General features: G+C 43.6%; 1 protein-coding gene across 10 annotated transcripts in view; it reads right to left on the bottom strand.

Annotated features, from left to right (window-relative positions):
* The window catches only part of NFIX (nuclear factor I X), a 328284-nt gene that overhangs the window by 225938 nt on the left and 77592 nt on the right, over positions 1 to 24754 (bottom strand). For 3 of the 10 annotated variants that reach the window (XM_061640098.1, XM_061640139.1, XM_061640148.1), the window contains exons 1-2: positions 20645 to 20789; positions 19964 to 20131 (exon numbers count right to left, since the gene is read on the bottom strand). In XM_061640098.1, the coding sequence (XP_061496082.1) occupies positions 19964 to 19990 (27 nt within the window). In that variant the 5' untranslated portion in view covers positions 19991 to 20131; positions 20645 to 20789. Of the gene's footprint in view, positions 1 to 19963; positions 20132 to 20644; positions 20799 to 24754 lie in introns of those variants that run through there. The other 7 variants (XM_061640129.1, XM_061640158.1, XM_061640050.1 and 4 more) reach the window with 6 other exon arrangements.

Below are 24754 nucleotides of genomic sequence, written 5' to 3'. Positions count from 1 at the left end.
ATCTTGCGTGTCTGCACGCGCACACACACACACACACATATTTGCAGCTCCCACACTCCTCCCCATCCTCCCTGCCACCCTCTCTTGTTGAGCCAGCTAGAACAGTTTTGACTGCAGATTGGAAACTCAAAGCAGCCCCTCTCCAAACCCATACTCTGCCAACACCCTCCCCAATATTGCCTCATTTCCACAGAGAATAGGCGCTTAATTTTCCCCCTTCCACCCCCACCCCCCAAAAAGGAGAATGACAAAGTTTGCTGCAAAGTGGTGCCCCTTGAGGTCAGGAGATTGGCTCTGAGTGAACACAGCCCAAAGCTGGAGCCAAAATACAAGGGTGGGAGGGGAGAGGGAGATATTCATCGGGAGCCAAAAAGTGGTTGGTAGCAGAACAGAGGAGAGAGAGAGAGAAAGAGGAGAAAAGGCAGCAGCTTTCTGTATGTGGGTGCAACTGCCACTTCTAGGGAGCACTCTGTGTGTGTGAGAGAGAGAGAGACAGAGAGAGAGAGAGAGAAGAAATTCTAGGCTAAGAGTGAGAAGAAACCCACAGAGAAAAGCAGGAGGTGTCAGCAGAGGCCTGTTGTGGAGGAACATAAGCACTTGTGCCCATCTTCTTTCTCCTTGAACCGCTACATAAGGCAAAACTGGGGACATCCCTTTATATTCAGCCCCCATTTTGCACAGTCTCACTACTGAGTTTCTTCACTGTCTACACTTAAACCCTCTTCAAAATCCTCCTTTTAAGCTTTCTGCCTGTAGCTGGGCATGAAGAAGTGCCAGTCAATAGGGTAAATTTAGTTTGCGGTTATTCACTGTAATCCTTGACTGGGGGCAGGGGGGATACCCATCGTCATAGCTCTTGTGTTAGAATTGCAACTTTCCTGTTTTGCACTTATCTCTCCTAATTATGGGTGTGTGTGTGGGTGTGTGTGTGTCTTTCTTTATCACTGCCCCAAGTCAATTTGTCTATGCAATGACTTTAAAAAAAACACAATTGTCACCCTTGAGCAATTTATTAAGATTTAACCGTATGTATCTCTGTGGGGATAAGATCCATTTTAAAAATATGTTCCATTCAGACAATATGTGATGCTTGACACTACTAAAGGGGGGGGGGGAAGCTACACGATGCTAGCATTTAACCCCAAGTAAAAGCAAAGGGGAGGGGTGTTTTGTTTTCCAAATTTGAAGTCTGAACATGACAATATCTGTGTTATACTCTGGTTATTGTGCTGTCAGTGTATTCAAACAGTTATCACTTGATTTTCTGGGCACCACCTTGAGACCAATGTATTTGTGGAAAATGAGGACTATAAATAAGATGACTATGACTATGTCTATGCCCCCAGAAAGGCCCCAATCCCAGACGCAAGTGAAATGATACCTCCTGAACATCACAGCAGGAGATCTGCAGGGCAGAACAAGGTCAAGAAACTCAACCCGCTTCCTTTGACGCTCTAGTCTATATGATCTCTGCCCACTGCAGCAGAAGACAGCACCTCAGGAGAGATCTCCACAAGGAGGATGAGCTCCAAAATCCTGTCTTGTGTTTGTGTAGAATCTCCTGCCCAAGAGTCTGTAAACATACTGTATGATAATAACAGTTTTTCAGTCAAGATATACATTTAATCAAAATCATTACTTATAAGGGAAAGTATTCAGAGAAAGGGCAGCCAAAAATAAAAGAATAATCAGATTTAAAAACACAAAAAAACAAAAATGTGGTTGAACTTTGAAAGAGTTTTTTTCTTGATTTTTTCCAGACAAACCAAACTAAGACATTATTTTAAAAACGCAATATAAAATTTGCAGTCCTTAATTTTTGTTTTGTTTTGCTTCATTTTAAAAAATCAAGATAAAAAAATCCTAAAATAATAACAAAACAATAGCAACTTTAAAATATTATTTCTATTTAGGACCATCAGGTTCATCCCCAAAATTTGAACAATTCTCAGCTTTTTGGGGGGGAAATAAAAGCTTTAGCTTTCACTGTTTTAATGTATCCAGTGTTGGTTTTCTCTAGAAAAAAAGCTGGCAAGCTTAAATAAATAAATAAATAGTGCAATCCTGTACTCAGAAGTAAGTCCCACTGTGTTCAATGGAGCTTACTCTGTGTTAATTGCAGAGAATTGCAGTCTAACCTGTTTCCCGAGTGGAGCAAGGCCGTTACCTGAGTTGCTTATTGGCCACATTCAGACAGAATTGGAATTAAAATGCAGGAATTCAGACCCTTTTGTCTGATCAACAAGAACTGATGATCCTCTAACAATAATTTGTTTGTTTGTATTTATATTTTTCTGTACCACCATAGCGCTGTTACCAATGCACCCAAGTTGGTGATGAACAATTTAAAAACCACAATAATCACGTTTATAAATTACAATAACACCTAAAATCAAAATACTGTTAAAACAACAATAGCAGCCAAAAAGCATGTGAAGACGTCAATTGGTAGATTTCATGTGGGAGAGTGTTTTGGAGAGCCAGCATAACCGCTGAGAAGGCAGCTCTCCAGGCTGTCATCGTTCAATCTTCCAAAGGACGAGGCACCCAAAACAAAGCTTTGCTCATCGATCTTAAAGAGTGGGAAGTTGTAGAAGTCCTGATTTTTAAATGCTCAGATATGTATTTATCTACTTGACACAACTCTTAGGTTAAGGGTGTGTGGTTAAGGGGGTCAGGGAAATGGTGGAAGGATCTGTCCTACTTTACAGAGGACGGTCCCTGCTTGAAGGCATCCTGTATTTGAAGGGCTGTCCATCCCACGTTTGGTTTAAAGATAAAGAACCCTAGGAAGGGAGAGAACAAGGGCCTTGTAACAGTGACCTATCAACAGTCAGCAGCTGGACAGCAGACTGAGAGGGCACAGATGTCACCTGGTCACAGTCTTCCCCACTATGGTGAGATGTGCATGGTATTACTATTTACATTATAGTAATTATTTCTAAATTTGCATCTAAACATACATATTATCATATGCACATATTGTGCCATGTCTGTGTCACCTTTTTAGGCAATGTTAATAATGGCTTACCCTAAAGGCTTGTCATTCAGTCTTCAAACCCAATGGTCTCGGATTTAAGTTCCAATACGCCAAAAGTTTGTGCCAGGGTGCTAAGCGGCACAGAAGGGGCCTTTCCAAGGAAGGAATAAGGGAGCCAAACGGCCACTACATTTTCATAAACCTTCCTTCCTCTATTGAATTCCGCTATTGTGTTGTTTCCCCACCACAGTTCCTCAGTTTAATTACTCTTGCCAAGCCAGTTTGCACTGCTGAGTTCAGGGGCTCTAATGTATCTCCCCAAATCCAATACATTCCTTCCAACTGCAAACTACATTCTCTTTTCCAAGCATCCACACACTAACAAGCTGTTAGGCCTGGCCCACCACTGCCATAGAGCCCTAATGCAGTATTAACTGATCTGACTTACTGACTGTGATGGTGGTGCCAAGGGACTGGAGGGCATGGGATCTCCCCAGGGTGTTCCTGTTGCCCCCTAGATAATCTGAATGCCAGCAAAGCTGATTGTAGCCACCTAGCCAACAATCCCATGTATACATCTGGGCATGGTGCCACTGGACTAGGAAAAACAGGGTAACAAGCTGGACTGTCTGACCAGACCATTTCAGCTCACCTTTCCCATTCATAGGGCCTTGCAAACACATATGTACTCAAATTCTCTCTCTCTCTCTCTCTCTTTCACTCACTCACTCACTCACACACACACACACATCAGAATGAACACTGGAATATTACTCTCTTGAAATAAAGAGGTCAGCAGAAATAATAGATGGGGAGAAAGCAGGAGCTACTAGTCTCAGAGGGGACAGAATCTGGTGGCTTTTCAGTCCAAGAGAAGGCAGAAATCAGGTTTAAATCTAGAATTTGTATAACTATTTATTTGATTTATAATCATTAATTTTAAGTCCAGATGCCCTGAGTTTGCTTTTTTCCTCCTCCCTCCCCACAGACTTTCCTTTTGTGTTGTGTCTTTTAGTTGGTAAATATGAAGTCAGGGATTGACTTGGTTTTTTATTGATCTGTAAGCTACTCTGGGTGCCTTTTCAGGTGAAGAGTGGGATAAATAAAGAAATATGCCCCAAAGAGAAAAACTGTCTGCCTGCTAAAACTTTGCATAGGGAGAGCAGAAGTCATTAGAAGCAGCATGACCTAGGAGCTGAAACAGGCCTAGTCAGTTACAGAGGTGAGGTGGGATGTCATTGCTGTGCCACCCACCCAGTTGCAGCAGTGCTGCCACTTGCTAGGATGAGGCAGGGTGGGAGTGGGGGCAGTACCAGGTTGGTGGGAGTGTGGAGAGTAGCTACTCCTTTCCCCTAGCCCAAGCCCAACAGTCCACACCCTCCACCTACACACACACTTTTCCTTATGTAAACAAAAGCTATTGCCTGTAATTATAGACTGCTTCCAGACTGGGTGGATCCTAATGCTACCCAATCATTGCTCTTCTGCTGTAAGCTACAAGTGGAATTGCAGCTGACTTTCCACACTATCAGGAGTATTGTGCTTTTGTTATGTGTACATTCCGCTACACTCTATCCACAACAGTAGGCGTGTGATAGCAGATGTGGGTGGAGCCATTAATATGTGTTCGGCATGTGTGATTTATAGAGACCCCCGTTTATTTTTTTAAATCAAGCATAATTATCACTGAAACACTTTTCCTTCTATTTTTTTAATCTAAAAGAGAGGTATAGCGCTATAACACCAGATTGCTATAGTGTTAATTTATTAAGGTGCTATAACACTATACTTTTCTTATAATAATTTTCTTGGTATTATGGTGTTACAGCACTATATCTCTCTTTCAGTAATATATATATAGCCACAAAAGTGTTTTAACAATAAGTAAAAGATCAATTAGAAACACAGCAAAAATTGGGTCCTAAAGTGGCGCCCACCACAAATGTTATAATAAATGTGTGCTGAGCTGTGATAAGTTCTCTTTCCTGATACATCACTGTCCATACCAAAACCTTGCCCTTTTTGAAAGATGGAAGGGTAATGGCAAAGTCATCTACACCTGTTGAGATTGGTCTTCTGTTTTGTGGGGAAAACAGACTTTCTGCAGTCTGAGAAAAGGCAGAAGATCCACTATGAAAATATAGGATGACAATGATTGGATGACAGCGTCATGTAGACACTTGGTAAAAAAGGGATTGAAAGAAGCATGGTATTCCACACCAAGCAATTAGTATGAGGAACTCAGAATAAATCCTTTCTTTGCACTCAGTGGCTTTTGAATCTGAAGTCAGAGGCTTCAATCCTAGCCCAAGCACTGGGGATTGTGACACAGCAGTCTCCCTCCACACCTAGTGCCCTCCATCAGCCCAGCCAGCACAGCAAATGGCCTGGAGTGATGGAAGTTGTACTCCAAAACATTTGGAGGGCAGCAGATTGGGAGGAGACTGTGATACCGTTACCTGCTCTTCACTAAACCACTCAGTAATGTAGGTGTGGTAGAGGCAGGAAAAGAAACAAAATTGGGAATAGTGGCTCTCTGTTCAAAAGCATGCCGCTATCCAGGATTTTGGAAATCTGGATTCAGAATGGACTGGCTACATGTCCTCAAGTACAGCCTTTTATTTAAGCCTCAGTTTTCAACCTGTAAAATGGGAATAATTGTGGTCTACTTCACAGCAATATAGCTACGACAAATTTATTTATTTATTTATTTATTATTTATTTATTGCAGTTGTATACTGCCCCATAGCCAAAGCTCTCTGGGCGGTTTACAGCAATCAAAAACATTAAAACAAATATACAATTTAAAACACATATTTTAAAAACAATTTAAAACACAATTTTAAAATTTAAAACAATATAAAAACAATTTAAAACACATGCTAAAATGCCTGGGAGAAGAGGAGAGTCTTGACCTAGCGCCGAAAAGATAACAGTGTTGGCGCCAGGTGCACCTCGTCAGGGAGTGCAGGAGCAATTTCTTCCAGGCTGAGTCTTAAGAACATAAGGATTCTTAACAAATAAATTTAGCTATCTCCTTCCTTGTCCATCTAAATTAAAAAACAGGGGCTCCTTCCCTCAAGCAAGCCCATGTGCCACACTGTCTTAATTATCACCCCACAGTCTTTGCTACTGCTGTAAATTAGTTCCACACAATGCTTCCCCACCCACACAGATGCATGCCCTACCCTTAGCTTGCCAGAGAAACACCAGAGGACTAATGAAAGGGAAGAAGCAGCATAGATTCACGAAAAGCCACAGTGGCTTCACTTTCTTTTGAGTGGTCAAATGTACCATCTCCAGACAAACACTTATGCACGTATACTTCACTCTAGTCTCCCCCGAGTATTTTTTCTCCTACAATGCCACAAGAAATCCTGACAGAGGCTCAAATTACTGCTGTGCTCTTCCACACTTCCCATTCATCTCAATGGGGTATGCTCAGAAAAGCTTCCCACTGGACCGTACACCTTGTGAATATGTAGAATAAAGGAATAACAAAAATACAGAGCAGTCCAAAATGCTCCTCTCTGCACACTAAAATAGGATATTTCAATATGAAGAGTTAGAATATCACACAAGCCAAGATTAGTGAGGGGAAATGTTATTACAAAGACATAACATGCCAGCCAATCTTAGCTCTCTTTCAAAATACCCATACCCTTTTACATTTAGTAACACATTTTGTCTGTATGCAAAAAAGATTTAAAACTCCACTCTTCCACAAATATTTTACTCCTCAAAACATTCCCGTTTATTAGGGAATTATATATACATACATAAATGTGTGTGTATGTATATATAATAATACACATTATACACACACAGAGAATGCCATAGAGAACGAACCAACCAATATGTAAATATGTCTATAAAAATAAAAGTTAACATTGTTAAGAATTACTATTACAGAAATGGTATTTGGGGCACAATCCACCACGTAGAATCCACATTTAAAATTTTTTTTACATAGTGTTCCTTTCCTTTCAAAGGATCTGGTTTTAAGAAATGTTTCTGGTTGATAACCTAAAAGGTTCTGTATCTGATGCTATCCGAGTCTAGACACATACATGGTCTCTTGCTGAAAGGAAAATAACTAAATTCTCCTCTGTAGGAGTCAGACAGGATACTTTCTTGATACTTTGTGCCATAGCATACAGCACTATGAAATCACTTTTAACTAATGCATGATGGTGCAGGACACCATTGGGGGACGATACCTAAGTAAAGGCACACTTAGATTTCACCAGACACTGAGTTAAACCGGAGCACCCTGAAGAACTTGAGATTTTTCAATTAATCTAGTACGAAAAATTTGCTAAAATCAGACTATGCAATTCTTCCTTACTGGGTGCAGCCTCCATTTGTCTCTTTCGTTCTAAAATTCATTCTCTCCTGTTGGGGTTCATTTGCCACTCCCCCTCCAGAGAGCAGGCAGAGCTACTGAGCCAGCCGAAGCTACAATCGCTTGTTTCATAGATATACCGAATAAAGTTGCTCTAATCTGTGCACTAAATCAGCCTTAAGGGATACAAATTCCAGTAGGTGTACAAATTATAAATGTATAGCAATCCACTGCTTTACACTTTCAGAATTTATTCCATTTAGAGCACCTTGCATTATTAATTTCTTGTCAAGCAGCAGTAGGGGGAAGGATGGGGCTAACAAACCAGATAAAATTCCCCTTTCCTGGGAGAAATTGTTGGTCCAGTTCTTTTTCAAAGAAAACGTTTTGGCTCCCCATCAATTATGAAGTAATCCCTGCTCTCCATACACCTCCTCCCACATTCATTGTCTCTTTTGGTATCCTCTCTGTAATGCCAGTCCTTTTTAAATAATTTAACTGGCATGCATATAGGTTGGGTTTTTTTAAACACCCTCCATAGCTGCTGTTATAAAAACATATGTGAATAAATAAGTCGTTGACAGGATGATGCCAATTCTCTCAGGTGGGATCATGGCATCTTTGTGGAGAGGGGTTCTACGTTTTTCTTGGAGCAGAAAGCAAAAATTTAAAATGTGACCGTATCTACTTCTACTCCAGGGGACCTGTGTGATTTTGCAAAAAGACATTGTTCTAAGGAAGTTTAACTGTACAGACCGTGTTCATCTGGGGTATATTCATATTAACCATTTTGTGCATCCTGTACCTATGCAGGTACCCAACTAAGTTAATCCTATAGTGTCCCTTCATGAGTGACCTCATAGGCTATGGGCAATCAACAAGAGAAGGGCCTTAGCTTAGTGGTAGAGCACATGCTTTGTATACAAAAGATCCCAGGTTCAATCCCTGGCATCTCCAGTTAAGTCTGGGAAAGATCCCTGTCTGAAATGCTGGAGAGCCACTGACATCAGGGGAAGTCAGCTGTACCTCAGTGGGAGAATGCTATGTGCTTTGCATATTGAAGGTCCCAACTTCAATCTCCGAGTAGGGCTGGGAAATATCAGAACTTGGAAGATTACTTCTAAAAAGGAATAAATTACGATTACTGTTACATGGCCCCAGAAAGAAATAAGTTACCGTTACAATTACAATTGTTCTGAAAGGAATTGATTACTTTACCGTTGCTCAAAAGTAATAACTACAATTACATTTAAGTTACTTTTAAAAAACTAGAGTGTCTACAAGGTGCTGGCCTTGGCTACTGCACACTAAGTCATAGAATCATAGAATAGTAGAGTTGGAAGGGGCCTGTAAGGCCATCAAGTCTAACCCCTGCTCAATGCAGGAATTCAAATTAAAGCATTCCTGACAAATGGCTGTCCAGCTGCCGCTTGAATGCCTCCAGTGTCAGAGGCAAGTCGACTAAAACAACATTAAAAACACACACACACAGAGAGGTAGTAGAATAATTCTTTTTATCCATAAGATAGCAGTGGTGGTCTCTCCACTGGTAAGGGAGGCAGGAAGGGTGGCAGAGGCCACTACTCAGATCTTTGCACGTGAAACCAAGTGCAACCCACACACACACACTCAGCCAGCAAGCACAATCTCTTTCACTCAACAACCTCCCAGACCCCGCCCTGCCACCAACTAAGGGACACCCACCCAAGCAAGCATTTCCCTCTGAGATGCAAAAAAGTTAAAATACTGCAAATGCAGCAAAGTAGCCAGGGAGGGTGGCGGAGGCCGCTTTGTGTGCCAAGTGCAAACACAGTATTCTCTCTCTCTTTCTCTCTCTCTCTCTCTCTCTCTCTCTCTCTCACACACACACACACACACACACACACACACACACACACAGAGTCATCTTTCACCTCCACAGTTCTTTATCTCCATTCTGCTGCTGCCTCCTTCTCCTCCTTTAACTATGCTCTTGCCTTCCGGCTCCTTTCTCCCTCCACTCCATTCTTCTCCACCACCATCTATTTTTTTAAACAATTGTTTTCTTCACTCTACCCTTGTCTCACTTTCCACCTCCTCCCTTTTTGCCTCCTACCCACCCACAGAGCAACCAGGGAAGAGCGATGCTGCCCAGTTTAAGACACATTATTTTCATCTACAAATCAGAGGAGCAGAAGACTTCCCCTGCTCCCCCCCCCCAAGTAATGGCCCAAAGTAATGCTGGGAACATTACAATTACTCCTCAAAAATAATAAAATTACTCCTCATTTGATTTCAATAAAAATGTAAAGGAATTACCCACTCGTTCCTCAAAAAAGTAATAAATTACAAGTAATTCATTTTTTGTAACTAATTACTTCCAAGCTGTAGGAAAGATCTCTATTTGAAATGCTAGCAAGCTGTTGCCAGACTCGGGATAGACAATATTGAGCGAGATGGACCAATGGTCCGACTTTGTATAAGGGGTTTCCTGTGTTCCTAGAGTTAACACAAATCCATCTGAACTCTTCCAATAGCTGCTAACTCTGAAAAGGGACATCAGAATACTTTTTCTTTATAATAATGACACTGAAAGGGCAGAGGAAAGGCAGTAAATTGTAAAGATGAATATTAGTCCAAATAAGGAGACTTTGGATAAAGATGCCATCTTTCAGAAATGGCTTTTCAAGGTGATGGGTGGGTGCTAGTTTCATTTTTAAATGGTAATTCCCTCTGCCCTCCCAGAAGGATTTTTATTATGATGGCCCTTCTACTCTTTTGCTGTCTTTCCCCACTCTCATGTTCTGCTCACATTGCCTAACTCTCCCTGCAAAAATACACGCCTCCTCCCCTACACTCACTCTTTAAGAATCCACAGCAACTGGTACTGGAGTCATTTGTTGTTATGTGCCTCCAAGTCGACTGCGACTTATGGCGACCCTATGAATCAGCGACCTCCAAGAGCATCTGTCATGAACCACCCTGTGCAGATCTTGTAAGTTCAGGTCTGTGGTTTCCTTTATGGAATCAATCTGTCACTTGTTTGGCCTTCCTCTTTTTCTACTCCCTTCTGTTTTTCTCAGCATTATTGTCTTTTCAAGTGAATCATGTCTTCTCATGATTTGTCCAAAGTATGATAAACTCAGTTTCATCATTTTAGCTTCTAGTGACAGTTCCGGTTTAATTTGTTCTAACACCTAATTATAACCACCATATAATACCACAAAGGATTCTGTGGTTGGGGTGGGGCAACAAAGTACACCCCTCTGTTATTCCCAGGCCTCAGTTATCCAAAACACCTAGTGAGCTGATGTCAAACTGCAATCCTATACAAGTAGTTCCTACTTTTACACTAACTGTAGTGTCGGTCATCCCCTGGACCATTCGGATGAATGAGGTTATGCCATATAGTTAATTCTGTGTCCCCAACTCACTCCTTGGGGGGTCAAAGAGGCAGCATTGAATGCATTGCTTTCTCAAAAGGAACCTACTAAGGGGCAACAATCAGAAGAATCTAAAATGGTGATTAAGCATTTCCGAGCTGCAAGACTTTCCAGGGCCTGACTTATACCTTGTAGTGGCATTTAGATACAGGCCCTGAAACGGGTGGGCTCGTTGTGAAGAGGACGTTACTTGGCATATGGAAATGCATAATGCATGAAGTCTGCAGACTTAAGGGTGGCTGCCCCCTTCCCCAACATATCCAGGAACATTGTCACTTGGCAAATGTCTGCACAGTCTAGACCAAGGGATGAAAACAGAACAACTCCCTATCCATTCCCCACCGTCACCACTACCTTACCACCCCAAGCCCCCAAAACTCAAGGCAATAAAAAATACCGTCAGCCTAGGGTTGAGTATCGTCTAACTTTTTATTTTATAAATAAAGTTTGGGAAAGGGATGGAAAATGCACAAGAGAAGTTTGAAATAAGAAATGTGAGGAGATACCTCTGTATCCCACAGACAGTCACTGTGAGGCAAGGCAACGTTAGCTAAACAAAATTAGGGATGTGGATTTAATGAAGATTAGCAGGGGCTGGGATAAACTGAGTGCTTCTTGCCATATTTGCTGTGCGCTTGGGAACATGACCTCATTCTGGATAAATGAGTTATTTGGAGCATCAGAGCTCGCATAAACAAGTCTCCATGCATAGATTTTAGGCATATGGACTGGCATTCTGTCTGCCAGATCCAACAGAAGTCTGTGGAAGCTGTCCCCAAAATCAGGATCCATACATTTATATGTGTATGAAGCTCCACATGTGCCAGGTCTGCAACCAGCCTTGGTAGGAAAAAAAGCAAAATCCTAAAGATGAGTGTATACGCACACGTGGTACACATATTTAAGAGGGAGTGTTGTTAAATGGAGCAGTATATTTCAATTTACATAATTGCAGGTGGTGTATAGGTTAGAAAGAACATATATAGATTTGTCCATGTGTACATACTTTGTTTCATGTATGTTTACTATCTGCATATGCCACGCAAATATATAGCTAGCTATACATGAAAATGTATGGGGGGATGCAGAAAGACAAAGTGCAGCATGCCAGCGTATATTTACTCTTTATGGGTATATTAAGTGTACATGCATATGTGCATGTATATATACAATATTTCTTATATACGGTTTCAGTCTACAAATTATTATTCCAGAGTTATCCTTTTAAAAACTATGGGCCATTTCCAAACCTTGTAGGTGGTGGATTGTGACAGTTCCTGTTTATATTATCCTAAATGGCAGAAATCCATGATAAAAATACAGTCAGTAGTATTCATTATACTGTATGCACAAACTCATACAAACACCCTTCTCCTATGGTTGCAGCCACACAGTCAGTAAATCCAGGCTCTTTGAAGTTCCCACGTACACTTTTCTCCCATAGTCTGTACAGAATCAGGCTTGCGCCCTACACAAAGTTCATATGTAAATATATACGTGTCTGTATATACCTCATACTCTCAACTAATGCACAATTAAGCGCACTGTTGTTGAACCATGTACAATATTAACAATATTGCAATATTAACTGTATATTGATTTATTGCTTTGCTTATAAGCTATAAGCTATACAATGGCCGCCCTGAGTGGCTCACCTTTTTTCCAACAAAAATTAGAAACTGCATCCTAATACCGAAAGCATCTTTCAAAAACAAAATCTCAGGAACTTTCAAAGGGAGAGCTAGTAGTAGAAGGGGGGGAACAATCTATTCAGTAGAAACAGTCATCCTAAGTTTTTGGTATTCATTGTACTCACCAAAAACAAAAAAGAAAACCACAAAACAACCTATTTATGGTGCCTCAGCTCCTTATTCACATGAAAAGAAAAGTTGTTTACAGTTTGCAATTAATTTCTATTGATAGCTCCAAACTGTGAAAGTTTATAAATATCTTAATGAATTGTTTGTAAACTCACCTGAATGCTCGTCTCAACACTGCATAAATGTTTATTTATAGCCTCACTAATTCCAGACTCTTTTATTGCCTGGTGCATTGTTCAATTTTGCTTTGTTTTTGCATATATCTTAATACTTTCAATTTTCCTCATAATAAAAAATTCTCCATCCTGTCCTTACAGCCCACAACACAACCACATTGAAATTGTTTTTCACATTTTATGGAAATATTTGAAGCCCACCCCCATTCCGAAAAAAACTATGATAACATTCCTTTTGAAAGGTGAAGGGACAAGGAAAATCATGGTTTTCTAAGACAGTATAAAATTATCCTTAGAAGCCTATGGAAATGAAAGTGCCAAAGAGAGGAGAACAGTGACATCTCTGAGGCTTTATGGAACATTTGACAGATTTGATCAGGCTGCTCCAGAACATTACACACAGGCAAAGCTTTATAAAGCCCTTTCGAACTGATCTTTCAAAGAGTTGCTGACACACACACACGGAGGTTCTTCCAGTGAGGTTCACAAAATATGCAATGCAAAGGGCATAAAAGCACCTGCAGAATTAGCCCTAAAGCGACAGTGAGAAAGCAAAAAGCTATAGGTTTCATAAGAACACTTCCAAATTTGCCACAGGAGTTTGGTGTGGGCACTCCAATATTGCACTGATAGATAAACAGAATCATCTTCTGCACTGCCGGGCAATTTTATGTTATTGTATTGCAGACAATCTCTTGAAACGGAGCCAGGGGAAGTGATAGGCTGGACAGCATTAGCTCATTTGTTTTCGCCATTCAAGTCCCCTCTTGGCAAACCATGTCATTTTCCAAAGTTTTGTCTTTTAATTTTAAAACTAAAAGAAGAGAAAGAAATACTACTACTTCATAGTATTCCAGCCTACTTTTAGTGTCCGAGAATCAGGGCTGGGGGTGGTAAAAACTCTAGCAAATGTTGGCTTTACCTGTTTGGTTTGGATCAGTCTTCCATGTAGTTATGTGTACATTTAATTGTATGGCCCAAATCTTTGGTTCGAAAGGTTAACAGCAATGCAATCCAAATGCCTGCTCAGAAGTCCTACTGAGTTTAACAAGACTTACTCCCAAACACAGCTATAGGAAGGCAATAAAATATCACCATCTAGGAAAAGAAACTAACTCTAAAAATCCACCAAACACAGGAATATACTGGTGACTGTCATATAGATCTCAGCAACCCTGTTCTGTATTTCACACCAATTCCTTAGAAGTGCCTCAATCATCCCTACAGCATTATTGCTATGATTACACACAACTGATAACATACACATTTATGTGTTGGTATTGGCATATAAACATGAGAAAAACAAATACACTCATTAAGACATTGTCTAAAACTGTAAATACATTATATTCACATCTTGTTAATTATTTACATGGAGAGGCCTACATGAAGAGTGCCTGCTGAAGACTTTTTTTTCCAGCAGACATTTTAACTGAATCTGGTTTAATAATTTTAACTGATTTTTTATTTTAATTGTATTGTTTTTGTACAGTGCTTAGAGACTATAGAAATTGAGCAATATATAAATTGTTGAAATAAATAAACAAGAGAAATACATTTGAAAATTAACTAGCAATTTCTTAATGTAGTTTCTGAGGCATGGATATACTTTATAAGTATACTTTGTACATAAAGGTAGATTGAACGTGCTGCTAGTGTGTACATATGAATAAAAGAAGTCGCACATTTAAACACAGAAGCAGAATATCGGTGCCAGACCAACTGCACAACCAGTCTTAAGAGTTTCCAAGGAATCAAGCTCCCACCTGAAAGGTGTGCCCCTACATCACTTGTCGTTTTGCAGAGTGTTTTGCAGGGCAGCTGTGCACACTCTGAGAGATTCAGACCTGCACTCTCTGCAATGCTGCGTGAGGCTGTACCTCTCAGATCGGCCTGCACAGCCATACTGAGTGGCAAAATACTTTGGGCCTGCCTGAATACTGTAAATGTTTAGTTGTGCTACACACACTCTGCCATCACAATATTCACTATCTATTACCCATGCAGGTATTCCTGGTAACATACTCATGTTTTCTATAGGCCTAACTATAGAAGATACATGTACCATGGGCTTACCTAAACTTTCAAGATATAATGGCAACACAATTCCACAATATGGAATGTAACCATGATCCAAACCAACTCTCTCATCACTTCTTCTGATTCAGATTTGTTTAAGAAGTCTGCCCACTTTTTATTTTGTACGCAGACAGACACACATATTCCCTGATACGGCACTTTGTGAAAGCCCATTCAGTTATTCTGAGTTGCAAACAATTTTTGGAAGTATTCTAAAATTATACAAAATTTGCAACCCTCATCCCTTCACATTCACATCTTCTGCTGCATCACACACACCCCTCAATAAAATAGCATCCTACATGCTGTGTGTTGATCCTATATTAACATAACTTCTTGTTGCTTGTGTTTTGATCTCCCTACAAAACTAAAATCTCAGATAACAACCTTCTAACAAGAATAGAAAGGAGAACAGGTTTCACGAGGAATCACAGCGAAGATGTGGAAGAGTCTAGCATCCCACCACAGAATAAATGAAACCCTTCTACAATGACAGCCGCTTCAAGAAGAAGTGACTACTAGCGCACAAGGATAATTTCAGCTTTATGTACGACACCCCAGCAACTTGGGCAAAGACTAGCTGCATAGCCAAATGCTGCGCAAAGTTTCCATTTAACTAAATAGTAGGGGCTGGATCTAGATCTGGATCAGTAGAAGGGGCAGGTATGGCCAAACCAGGTGGATAAGATTGGGCTCCAAGGTTTATGGAATGAGATCCATCAGTTGAGCTAGTGGACTGTCTCCTGGGAAAAGTGGATGCCCTATAGGGTTGAGAATGGGATGGGTGATTTGGATGGTAGTCACTAGCAGCATGAATATCCACCAGGGAAACAAAATACCAGGCCTACGAATCTTAACAAAAGAAATCCAGTTCAAAGGGGGGAAAGGAAAAAGCCTCTCTTATCTACTGAGGGCATTTACCATGGATCAAGCCAGGTTTGTTTAATTAATTGGGCACAAATAAAGGGCAAGTATTTAGAGGAGCACAAGGTTTTCCTTCCCAGAGGCAGAAACGAAACTGGACTCTCTGGCTTGGCATTGACCCAAGGGCAAGACAAAAAGCAGGGAACCCAATACCCAAGCAACACAAGGACTCCTCTTTTCAAAAACACCTCCTTAAATTCACTTAGCACATAGGCCTTCCAAGACAGAAAGATAGATAGATACTCATCTACACTAAAACAGATAGTAAACTAAATAATAAGGAAGACCCTTATACTATATTAACATGATAGCACAGCTTGAATACCGCATATGCTACAGAAATATGTGTACATCTCTTAAAATAACAATTAATGGACTTTTCTTCTTTGATTGCTTTTCAGATTCTCCCCCACCCCCCCAAAAAAATATTTGATTTTCACCAGTTTGCGCTGATTTATAGGTATGGGGCTATTTTATACGTTTTGAGGTTTTGTACTCTGTCCAGGGTGTGTATAATTGCATGGGATTGGGGGGGGAGTACATTAAAATTACAAAACAAATATGGCCTGGATTGTGTTTAAAAATGGAGCTAAAAAGCAGATAGCTGTTGGGGAACCAGCCCTATAATGTAGTCCACAAACCTGAAACTGCATGTTCAGGATTGTGCTCTTAGCTACCTCCAGAAACTTTTTTTTTAGCTTACAAAAGGAGGAGAAATAATTATATGCCAATAAAGGCAATTATTATTTTTAAACTGAATTATCTACTGGTAGGATTTTTATGTATCAAGTTCGTTTTTCTGTATGTTTTACAACATTTAATTATTGCTTTGTTATATTAATATTTCTATTTTAATTATTAATGCACAACTTCTGGAGTTTACAAGCAGGAGTGGGCATCACACCATTAGATCTACCATTGGAAAAATGTTTGGGTAAAGTAAAATAAAATAGGAATTATTCATACTGTGGAATATATAACAGAAAGTGTAAACATTTCTAAAATGGGATATAATACAATATATCTAAGTGGTTCTGCATATCATGTGTGTGTGTGTGTGTGCACGCGCGCGTGCATGCACACACACAGCTAAAGAAATATGGTAATATATAAATATATTTAATACATTCAGTTGTTAATTATTAACATATTATATGCACAGTGTTTACCAGCCACAAATTCTAAAAAGCGTATGAGCATGGATCAGATCTGTAAGCTATACCTCATATAACATATATTCGCTACACATTGAAGATATCTTTTTATAACAATAACCAACGACTTGCTGCTAAAATTGCAAGTAAGTTGGCTGGGGTAAGAAAAATTATTGTTTTAAAACTGATATCATGTTTGTCACTGTTCTGTAACAGTCCAAAAATAGTTCACCGACCTCACATACGCAAAATAACTTTTCTTTCCTTCGGCAGCATCCCAAATCCATTCTAAAATCCACAGCAGCAGAACCCCTAAAAACAAGTCCCTAATAAATAATATTACTGACAGCAAGCCATGTAGGACCATGGGTTTTGCAGCAACAGTAGGAGCTCCCTGCCCCCCATGCCCTGATCTCCAGAGGGATGGCTGGTACCCCTGAGCTGACAGACAGTTTGCTACGGATGTCCCCGCTGTACCTGGCCTCGAAAGGCTGGCGCAGCTGATTCGAAGGCACCAGAATGTCAGCAGGGCAGGAATTCTCTGACGGATTTCTGAAGTTTCACACACATCTGTTTAAGTGCGCTAAAAATAATTTCAAAGCGTGAAAGTGGAGGAGTTAGTTGTACCCTTCCCATATAGATTGATATATACGTATTCGATGTGACCTTTCCAGCAAGTATGTAGGATTTTCAAATATAATTCTGGGGACTGCAGAAAGTAGTTCTCGGGGTTTTTCTTCTTCCTCCTCTCATTAAGGGCAGGAGACGATAATTTATGGATAGCTGGACTTTAATAATTTATGGATAGCTGGGTGGGATTGTGGGGCTGGGATTAGCTGCTCTTTAGCCGAAGTAAACGGCTGTTTTGGTCCTGTTCGCGTGCCCCTTTCGTGGGTCCAGTTAGCGGGAAAATCCTGCAAGAAGAGTTCCTGGGCCCGGACAGAGGCTGGGTGACCCCTCCGGCTCCCCCCTCCCCCCCCACACACAGAGACACGCCGCTCCCCACCAAGCCCCCAATATTTGCCCTTATCGGACGGGCTAAGAGTCCCCGCTCGCTCGCTCACTCGCTGACAGCGACGGAGGAGACCCAACCAGGACGGAAACTGATCCCGAACTGCAAGGCGGCGGCGGCGGGGTTGCTTCCTCACGAGCAAGCCTCCCCCCCCCCGTGCAATCGGAGTGCTGCAGGCCCAGTGAAAGGAGTGGCGACCCCTGGTTGGCAAGTGGGGGCTGGGGAGCAGAAGGAGACGCAACCGGTTTCACTCCGATTCTGGAGGGCTTCGGTCCGGCTGAAGGCGAAAGGCGGAGTTGTCGTGGCTGCTCCTGAAGCCCTTCCTCGGATTAGGATTAGGGTGAATTGAGGCGGGCTGTCTGCCCATCCACACAGCTTGCTCTCCAGGCGGATCTTCCCCACCACCCTCATCCCCAACTCGCATTTCTCGGTGCTCACCCCACCCCACCCACACCCCGTAAAAGAGAAACCGCTTCCCACCTCCAGAAACCGGCTTCAGGTCTCCCCCTCTTTCCATTTCCAGCAAGGCGCCTTCTTTCCCCCCGCCCCCCCCCCCCGGCGCGCTCCCAAATGCCCCGCGTCCTCTTCCCCGGGGACACGAGCGGAGAGAGGCTGCTCGGCCGCCCCTGCCTTCAGGAACTCCGGCCTCGGCGAGAGAACGTGGAAACGAGATTGCACCAAAGGCAAGCGGGGGGGGGGCTCCAGAAGTATATATGGACACACATGGGGGGGTGTTCCACGTCCTGCACAATTCTTTCTCCCCCCCCCGCACAACTGAGATCGAGCAAAGCCGAAATGCCGAGAGGGGTTCCTCGGGCGTGGAAGGCACAATGGGGGGGGTGCTACTCCCACTTCGGAGCTGCAGTTTCCAAAGGCGCTTATTTCCTCACTTGTCCAATTTTTTAAAAAGTTAATGCGATGCGAACACATTCTTCCCCACCTCTCCCTCCCCCCATATCTCCCTTGTGTTGTGCCCAAACTGCATTCCTTAAACAGTCCTTTGATTTGTAAAGAAATAGATTAAGAGAACAAAAACCCATGAGAATTGTGGTAACCGCGTCGTCTACCTGTCCCTGTTCAAGAAAAGTAGGTGATGGTGGGGGTAGCTTTAAAGAAAAAGTCCAAACTTAAGTTTTCCTCTGATTTAAGGAGTTTCTGCTTTTCGCTTAGCTCATTCGCTTGCAGAGGCGGCGGGAGGGAGGAGAGACCAAGTCAAGGTTGGGACTAAAACCAACCACCGCCAAAATAAGACAGATTCTCTCTCTCTGTCTCTCTGCCCCCCCCCGCCGTCCCCCGCGCCGCCTCTGCCCGGAATCCCCTCCCAGCGCCCCCTCCCTTCCCCAGTCAGCCGCGCCGGTGCCCACCCGGGGCAACCTCTGATGTGCAGCTGCAGTTCCGCACGGGCGGAGAGCAGCACATAGTAAAATCGCCCCTGAACTTCAGAAACTTCTCCCCCTCCACACACACGGCACCCCCCGCCTCCCCTTTCAAACCCCAACCGCTCTCTCTCTCTCGACTCCCCCCCCCCGCAATCCAACCAGGGTCTCACCCACCAGTTGGCCACCCAGCCCGGCTTGCTATTTTCTCCCCCACCCCCTTCTCTCTTTACATTTTTGAAATAAATTTGGGAGAAGCGCCATTTTCTGAACTCCGAAACCCATGTGCAGTGGATCTAACAAAGAGCTTGGAAAGATGCCACCTCTCCTCTCCCCCCCTCTCCCCCTCTCCCTTCTCTTTGCAAAAGGACAGAGGGCAAGACGCGAGGAATTCTTTCTTCTGCAGCGAAACCACGCAAGGAGACAGAAATAACCCTCAAGCCGCCGGCGGCGGCAGCAACAACAACACAGAAAAGAGCGACCGGCGGCCACCGCCTCTCCGAGACGCAGCCGCGCGCGGAGGCAAAGAGGGAAGGGGCGGCGGCGGCAACACACAACCCGCGGACAGAAACGGCCCCCGCGTTTCCCTCTCTGTCCGGGCAAGGGCGCGAGACAGAGGCACTAACCCCCCGGCCCTCCCTCTCCCTCCCCGCCATCGCCGAGCTGGCTTGTTACCTGGGTCAGGCAGTATGGGGAGTACATGGTTACTTTTGGACTTTGCTTTTGCGGGACTGGGTTCACAAGGCGAGCAGCTGCATCGCTCCTGCTCCGGCTCTGGCGGCGGCTCCTTCTCGCGCTGCCTCCTCTCTACTCCATGCTGGTCTGTAACCCCGCCTTGGAGCTCTGAAAGTGAAAGTTTAGACAAAGTTTGGAACGGAGAACACTTTTGCCTTGAAAGAAAAAAAAAGTCCAGCCTTTGCGAGCTCCCTCCCACTCGTCCCCCTCCCGCCCATACACACGCACACGCAAAACACGACACCACACAAAAAACCGCACGCGCGCGCGCACACACACACACACTGCATTCAGAAACACTCCCTGCCTGTTAGGAAGTTTTAGATTCCTTTGAAGAGCAGATATTAATATAATCCCCCAACCAAAGGCGAAGCATGTCATCTAGTCAGGCTCTCTCTCCCTCCCTCCGCCCTCCATCTCCGTTTGGGAGATCTTACTTTTATCTAGAGAGGTGTAGAGGGGGAGGGAGAGACTAACGGACGCATCAAGAGATGCATTTTTTAAAAGCGCAGGAAGGACGGCCTTGTCTAAGGTATTGGTCTCCAGTGGGTACCAAACAAGAAACCCCCATGTTTCTTTCTAGAGCCTTTCTCTGCGTGATAACCCAGTCGAAGAACTCACCTTCCCATCATGGTTGAGGGAAATCAGTTTTCTGCAAAGTTTAAGGGAGGTCTGCGTGGTGGTGGGGATTTGGAGTGGGGTGCCCCGCAGTTGCCCGCATCTTTCCCACTTAGGAGCCAGGAGCGGCTACCACTGCCAGAGACCTACTTAGGCACAAGTGGAACCGAGCTGGAGGAGAGACCGACGTGAATACGCGAGAACTCTGGCCCTCCGAAGGCTGAAGCGTCGTGCCAAACCCAGTGATGAACGGTGCAGGGACTTTGAGGGGGGAGAGGGGTGTGTGTGTGTGTAGGGGGATTCAGGGTCCTAGGATAAGTTTGTCCTACTGAGCTAAAAGAAGACGAGGGATCGTGGAGATTGGCTAGCAAGCCCGAATTCCAGTGCCAGAGAACATTTTACCTTAAACTGAGCTGTGGCCCCCCACGGGGAGACATTCGGGCACTGTCATCTGCCGCCCCCTCCCCAAATAAACGACTGACTTGTCAGTCGGGTGGGCCACATCACGCCATGGAGAGAGAAGGGGGACCACCACGTGCTGCGCCGGGCGAGCTCACGTCGAGGAGCCCCAAAGGCGGCAGTCCCGGGCAGCAAGGCTGCCTTTCTCGGGCCAACACGCTCGCTTCCGGCAGCTGCAGGCGGCTCGCTTCGCAGCCCCTCGGTCCGAAGAGGAGGGCGTCTAAAATTACCGTGCAGGCTGAGCGAGGTTTCACCTGGGAAAAGCCACCTTGAAAGGCCCTCTTTGTCCGCCGGCAAGGCTGCCTAGGCGGGGCGGGGTGTGGGAGTTGCACTGCCATGTCAGGTTCAAAAGTGCAGGTCGCCGGTTGGGGCTTTGTATTCCCCCTCCCCGCCCTTCTTTCTGTGGGGACGGGAGGGAGGCTGGCACGCCTCACCAGCGAAAGCCCCCCAGCCGGGAACCCCCGAGTAACCCCGAAGCGAAGTGGGGGGCCGGCGGTCCCATGTGGAGTGACTCCAGGCCAGTTCCTTACGGTGGGACCTGCGAGAAGGCTCCAGCCCCCCTGGCCGCGTCCCATCTACACTCTGCTAAACGCGTTTGCCGCTGCTTTCGGGGGGAGATGAGGCCGTCCTCGCCGCCGGGCCAGGGCTCAGCGCCTCTCCTGGTGGGAAATCCATCCAGGCCACTTTGTCTGCCTGACCCTGAAGGCAAGCCGCCAAGGAGTTCGTTACCCCGTTGGCTTTCCAAGGCAGGCCTCGCCTCGAGGGTCTTACATTCGATATTAGATGTCGGAGGGGACCGGGCGGGCGGAAGAGAACGACAACCACAACAAGTGCCATGACTTCTCTCCAAGAATCCCGGGAATTGTGTTTTGGTGAAGTGCTGATGATTCTCTTGTCAGAGCTGCCTACTAACCTCTCCCCCCCCCCACACACACAAGCGGGAATGACACTTAATCCAGTTTAGGTCTGTGGGGTAGACATGCCCCTGAATCCACAGCAGAATCTGAACTTGAACTGAACTTAGGTCTGCTTAGCTTGTAGCCCAATATGGCATACAAAACATCTTCACAGCAGAACTTTTGCAGGCCCAAAGGCCATTAAGAATTGGCTGTTTAGCAAATCAGTAGAAGGGTTTGTTTGTCACTCTTGGGAATAGTAGTGGGTTGAAGGTGCTTCCTTGCAAGCGTGGATTGTCAGGGAGTGGGGTGGGGGGAGGTATGGACAGTGCAAGGGATTACTGCTGTTTTTAAGGTGGGATTCAATCAGGTACAGCCTGTACTGCTTTTAGCCTTCTATTTTAATTTACCTTTTTAGTCCCTTCGCAGCCACCCCCCCTATATATGTGTGTGTGTGTTGTATTTTATGCATTTTAATTGTATTTTATGTATTTTAAATTATTTTAATGTTTTTGTGATCTTTATTGTGTGCAATCTTATTATGTACATGTTCAATTTTATTGTAAGCCACCGAGTGCCCTATTATAGGGCAGAAGGGCAGGATAGAAATATTTTAAATAAATAAAAAATAAATAAAATACCGGCAAATTCAGTTTGTGCAATTAAAATGGATCTGGCACTGTTGCACAACAAACCTGCTTCCAGATACAATGTGTGACATTTATGAGGCTTGGGAGAGAAAGTTGCGCCTCAACATCCTCTACTGCAAGAGACCTCATGGCAGACATCCATACTGCAATGGGCAGACAACTGATGTGGCAAAATGTCTGGGGCATTTCTGAGAGAAGGGGGAATGCCAGACTGTCCTTATTTTGCAGGTTCAATTCAATCCACATACTAGCAAATCCAGGTTGCACAATTACAGTAGATTTGGTGCTCTTGCACTGCAAACCTGCTCCTCCTCTTTTTTTACTTTTTTGTGGTAAAGAAAGTGATGGGGAAACGGATTGGAAAGTGTGGGATAACAATTGCATGACATGACATCATATAACCTTGCCGCAAACAAATCAGGATGAATGTTCAATGAACAGGTCATGAAGACACCAGAGCCCCTACAAAATAGTACCAATTCTACCATGTCCCTATGACCAGCTGGTGCTGTGGACAAAGGAATGGGATACAGGGCTTCCCATCTACCTCTAGGGTGCACTGTTTTCAATACTGTTCTTTCAGGATTGACAGAAAACCCAACTAGCAAGATAAATTGACATTTCCAACAGCAAGGGTGCCCTTTAAGGACCCCTTGTGATTTTATCTCCTGTTCACCTCTGTTTCTGGTTAGTGTAAAGTATAAATATTAACCACAACAAAAGCTTCAATGCTCTAGTCTTTAAAATGTCACCTGTGTTCTTAGGGTATACTTGTAAAGTAACCTGCATTAACCTGCTGGGCCAAGTTCAAGGTTCTAGCTTTGCTGTACAAAGCCCTATACAGCTCAGGATCAAGATACCTAAAAGACCATCTTACCCCTTATATACCCAGTTGATCACTGTGCTCTGCAGGTAAGGGTCTCCTGCAGAGACACCATCTTATCAGGAGGTCCATTTCACACAACACAGGAAGCGGACCTTTAGTGTTGTGGCACCAACACTTTGGAATTCCCTCCCCTTAAATATTAGACAGGCACCTTCTCTGGTGTCTTTTCAGGGCACCTACTGAAGACCTTCCTCTTTCAAACAAGCCATTTAAGTAGAGATTTTATTCCAGTTTGTGTCTGATTTGGAACTGCTTTTTAAGAAGGTTTTAAAGATTTTTAAAAGATGTTTTAAAGATGTTTTGTTTTGGAAATGTTTTAATATGTTTTTAGTGTTTTGTCCTTTGTTTACCTCCCTGGGCTTCTTCTGGAAGGAAGGGCGGGATAGAAGTGAAATAAATAAATTTAAAAAACAGGCTAGAGTGAATGACCCACTGATGGGTACATTTGCTTTGACAAATATTCAGAGAGCATCTATTATGGTTTGATGTTAAAGTGGGAAAAAGTAACAGATGACGGCACTCACTATTCTGAGGCTCATGCTAATAAATCATCTCTACCAGTGATTTATCTATAGATTGCAGATGGGGAGACTGTAGCCCTTCACAGGTTGTTGGATTCCAACTCCTGTCAGCCCCAGTCAGCATGAGCAAAACTGAGAGTTGATAGGAGTTGTAAGGCAGCAACCTCTGGAGGGCTACAGATTCCCCACCCAGATTTGGTTGGATTACTGATAGAAAGGTATATTTTCATTCCTATCTTCATATTTGGGTAGTGTAGATACAAAACAAAATTGGGAAGAGTTGCAAACCCTTTTGAGGTGAGGATTAGAATTCAAAGTGGCCATGATAAATATGGAGAATTTGACTGAAACAAAATAGAAATACAAAGTGGTGGGTATAAAGCAGGTAAGTTATCTCACTAGTAGAAGGCATCTGAGAGTAGAAAAAATCCAATAGAAAGCTTAATATTAGCTAGCAGTCTGATGCTCTTTCACAATAAAATAAAGTAAAAGAAACCAAAAGGCAAGTAAAAATTTGGATGCTGGAACAGAAGCTTTGTATCCAAGGAAGAGAAAATTCTCTTGAGTCAGCGCTGGCCAGATTCCACCCACCCCCACTACATACCCTACCCCCAGATCCAGTGCAGAGATCTATGCTCCAAGAAGGGCACTAATCACACAAGGTCCTCATCCTAAACCATACTCGGCTGCTGCATGCCAGA

This window comes from Rhineura floridana, chromosome 1, assembly GCF_030035675.1.
Source record: "Rhineura floridana isolate rRhiFlo1 chromosome 1, rRhiFlo1.hap2, whole genome shotgun sequence".
NCBI classification, from domain to species: Eukaryota; Metazoa; Chordata; class Lepidosauria; order Squamata; family Rhineuridae; genus Rhineura; species Rhineura floridana.
The sequence above is the reverse complement of the archived record's forward strand: the minus strand, read 5'-3'. Positions and strand labels throughout refer to the sequence as shown.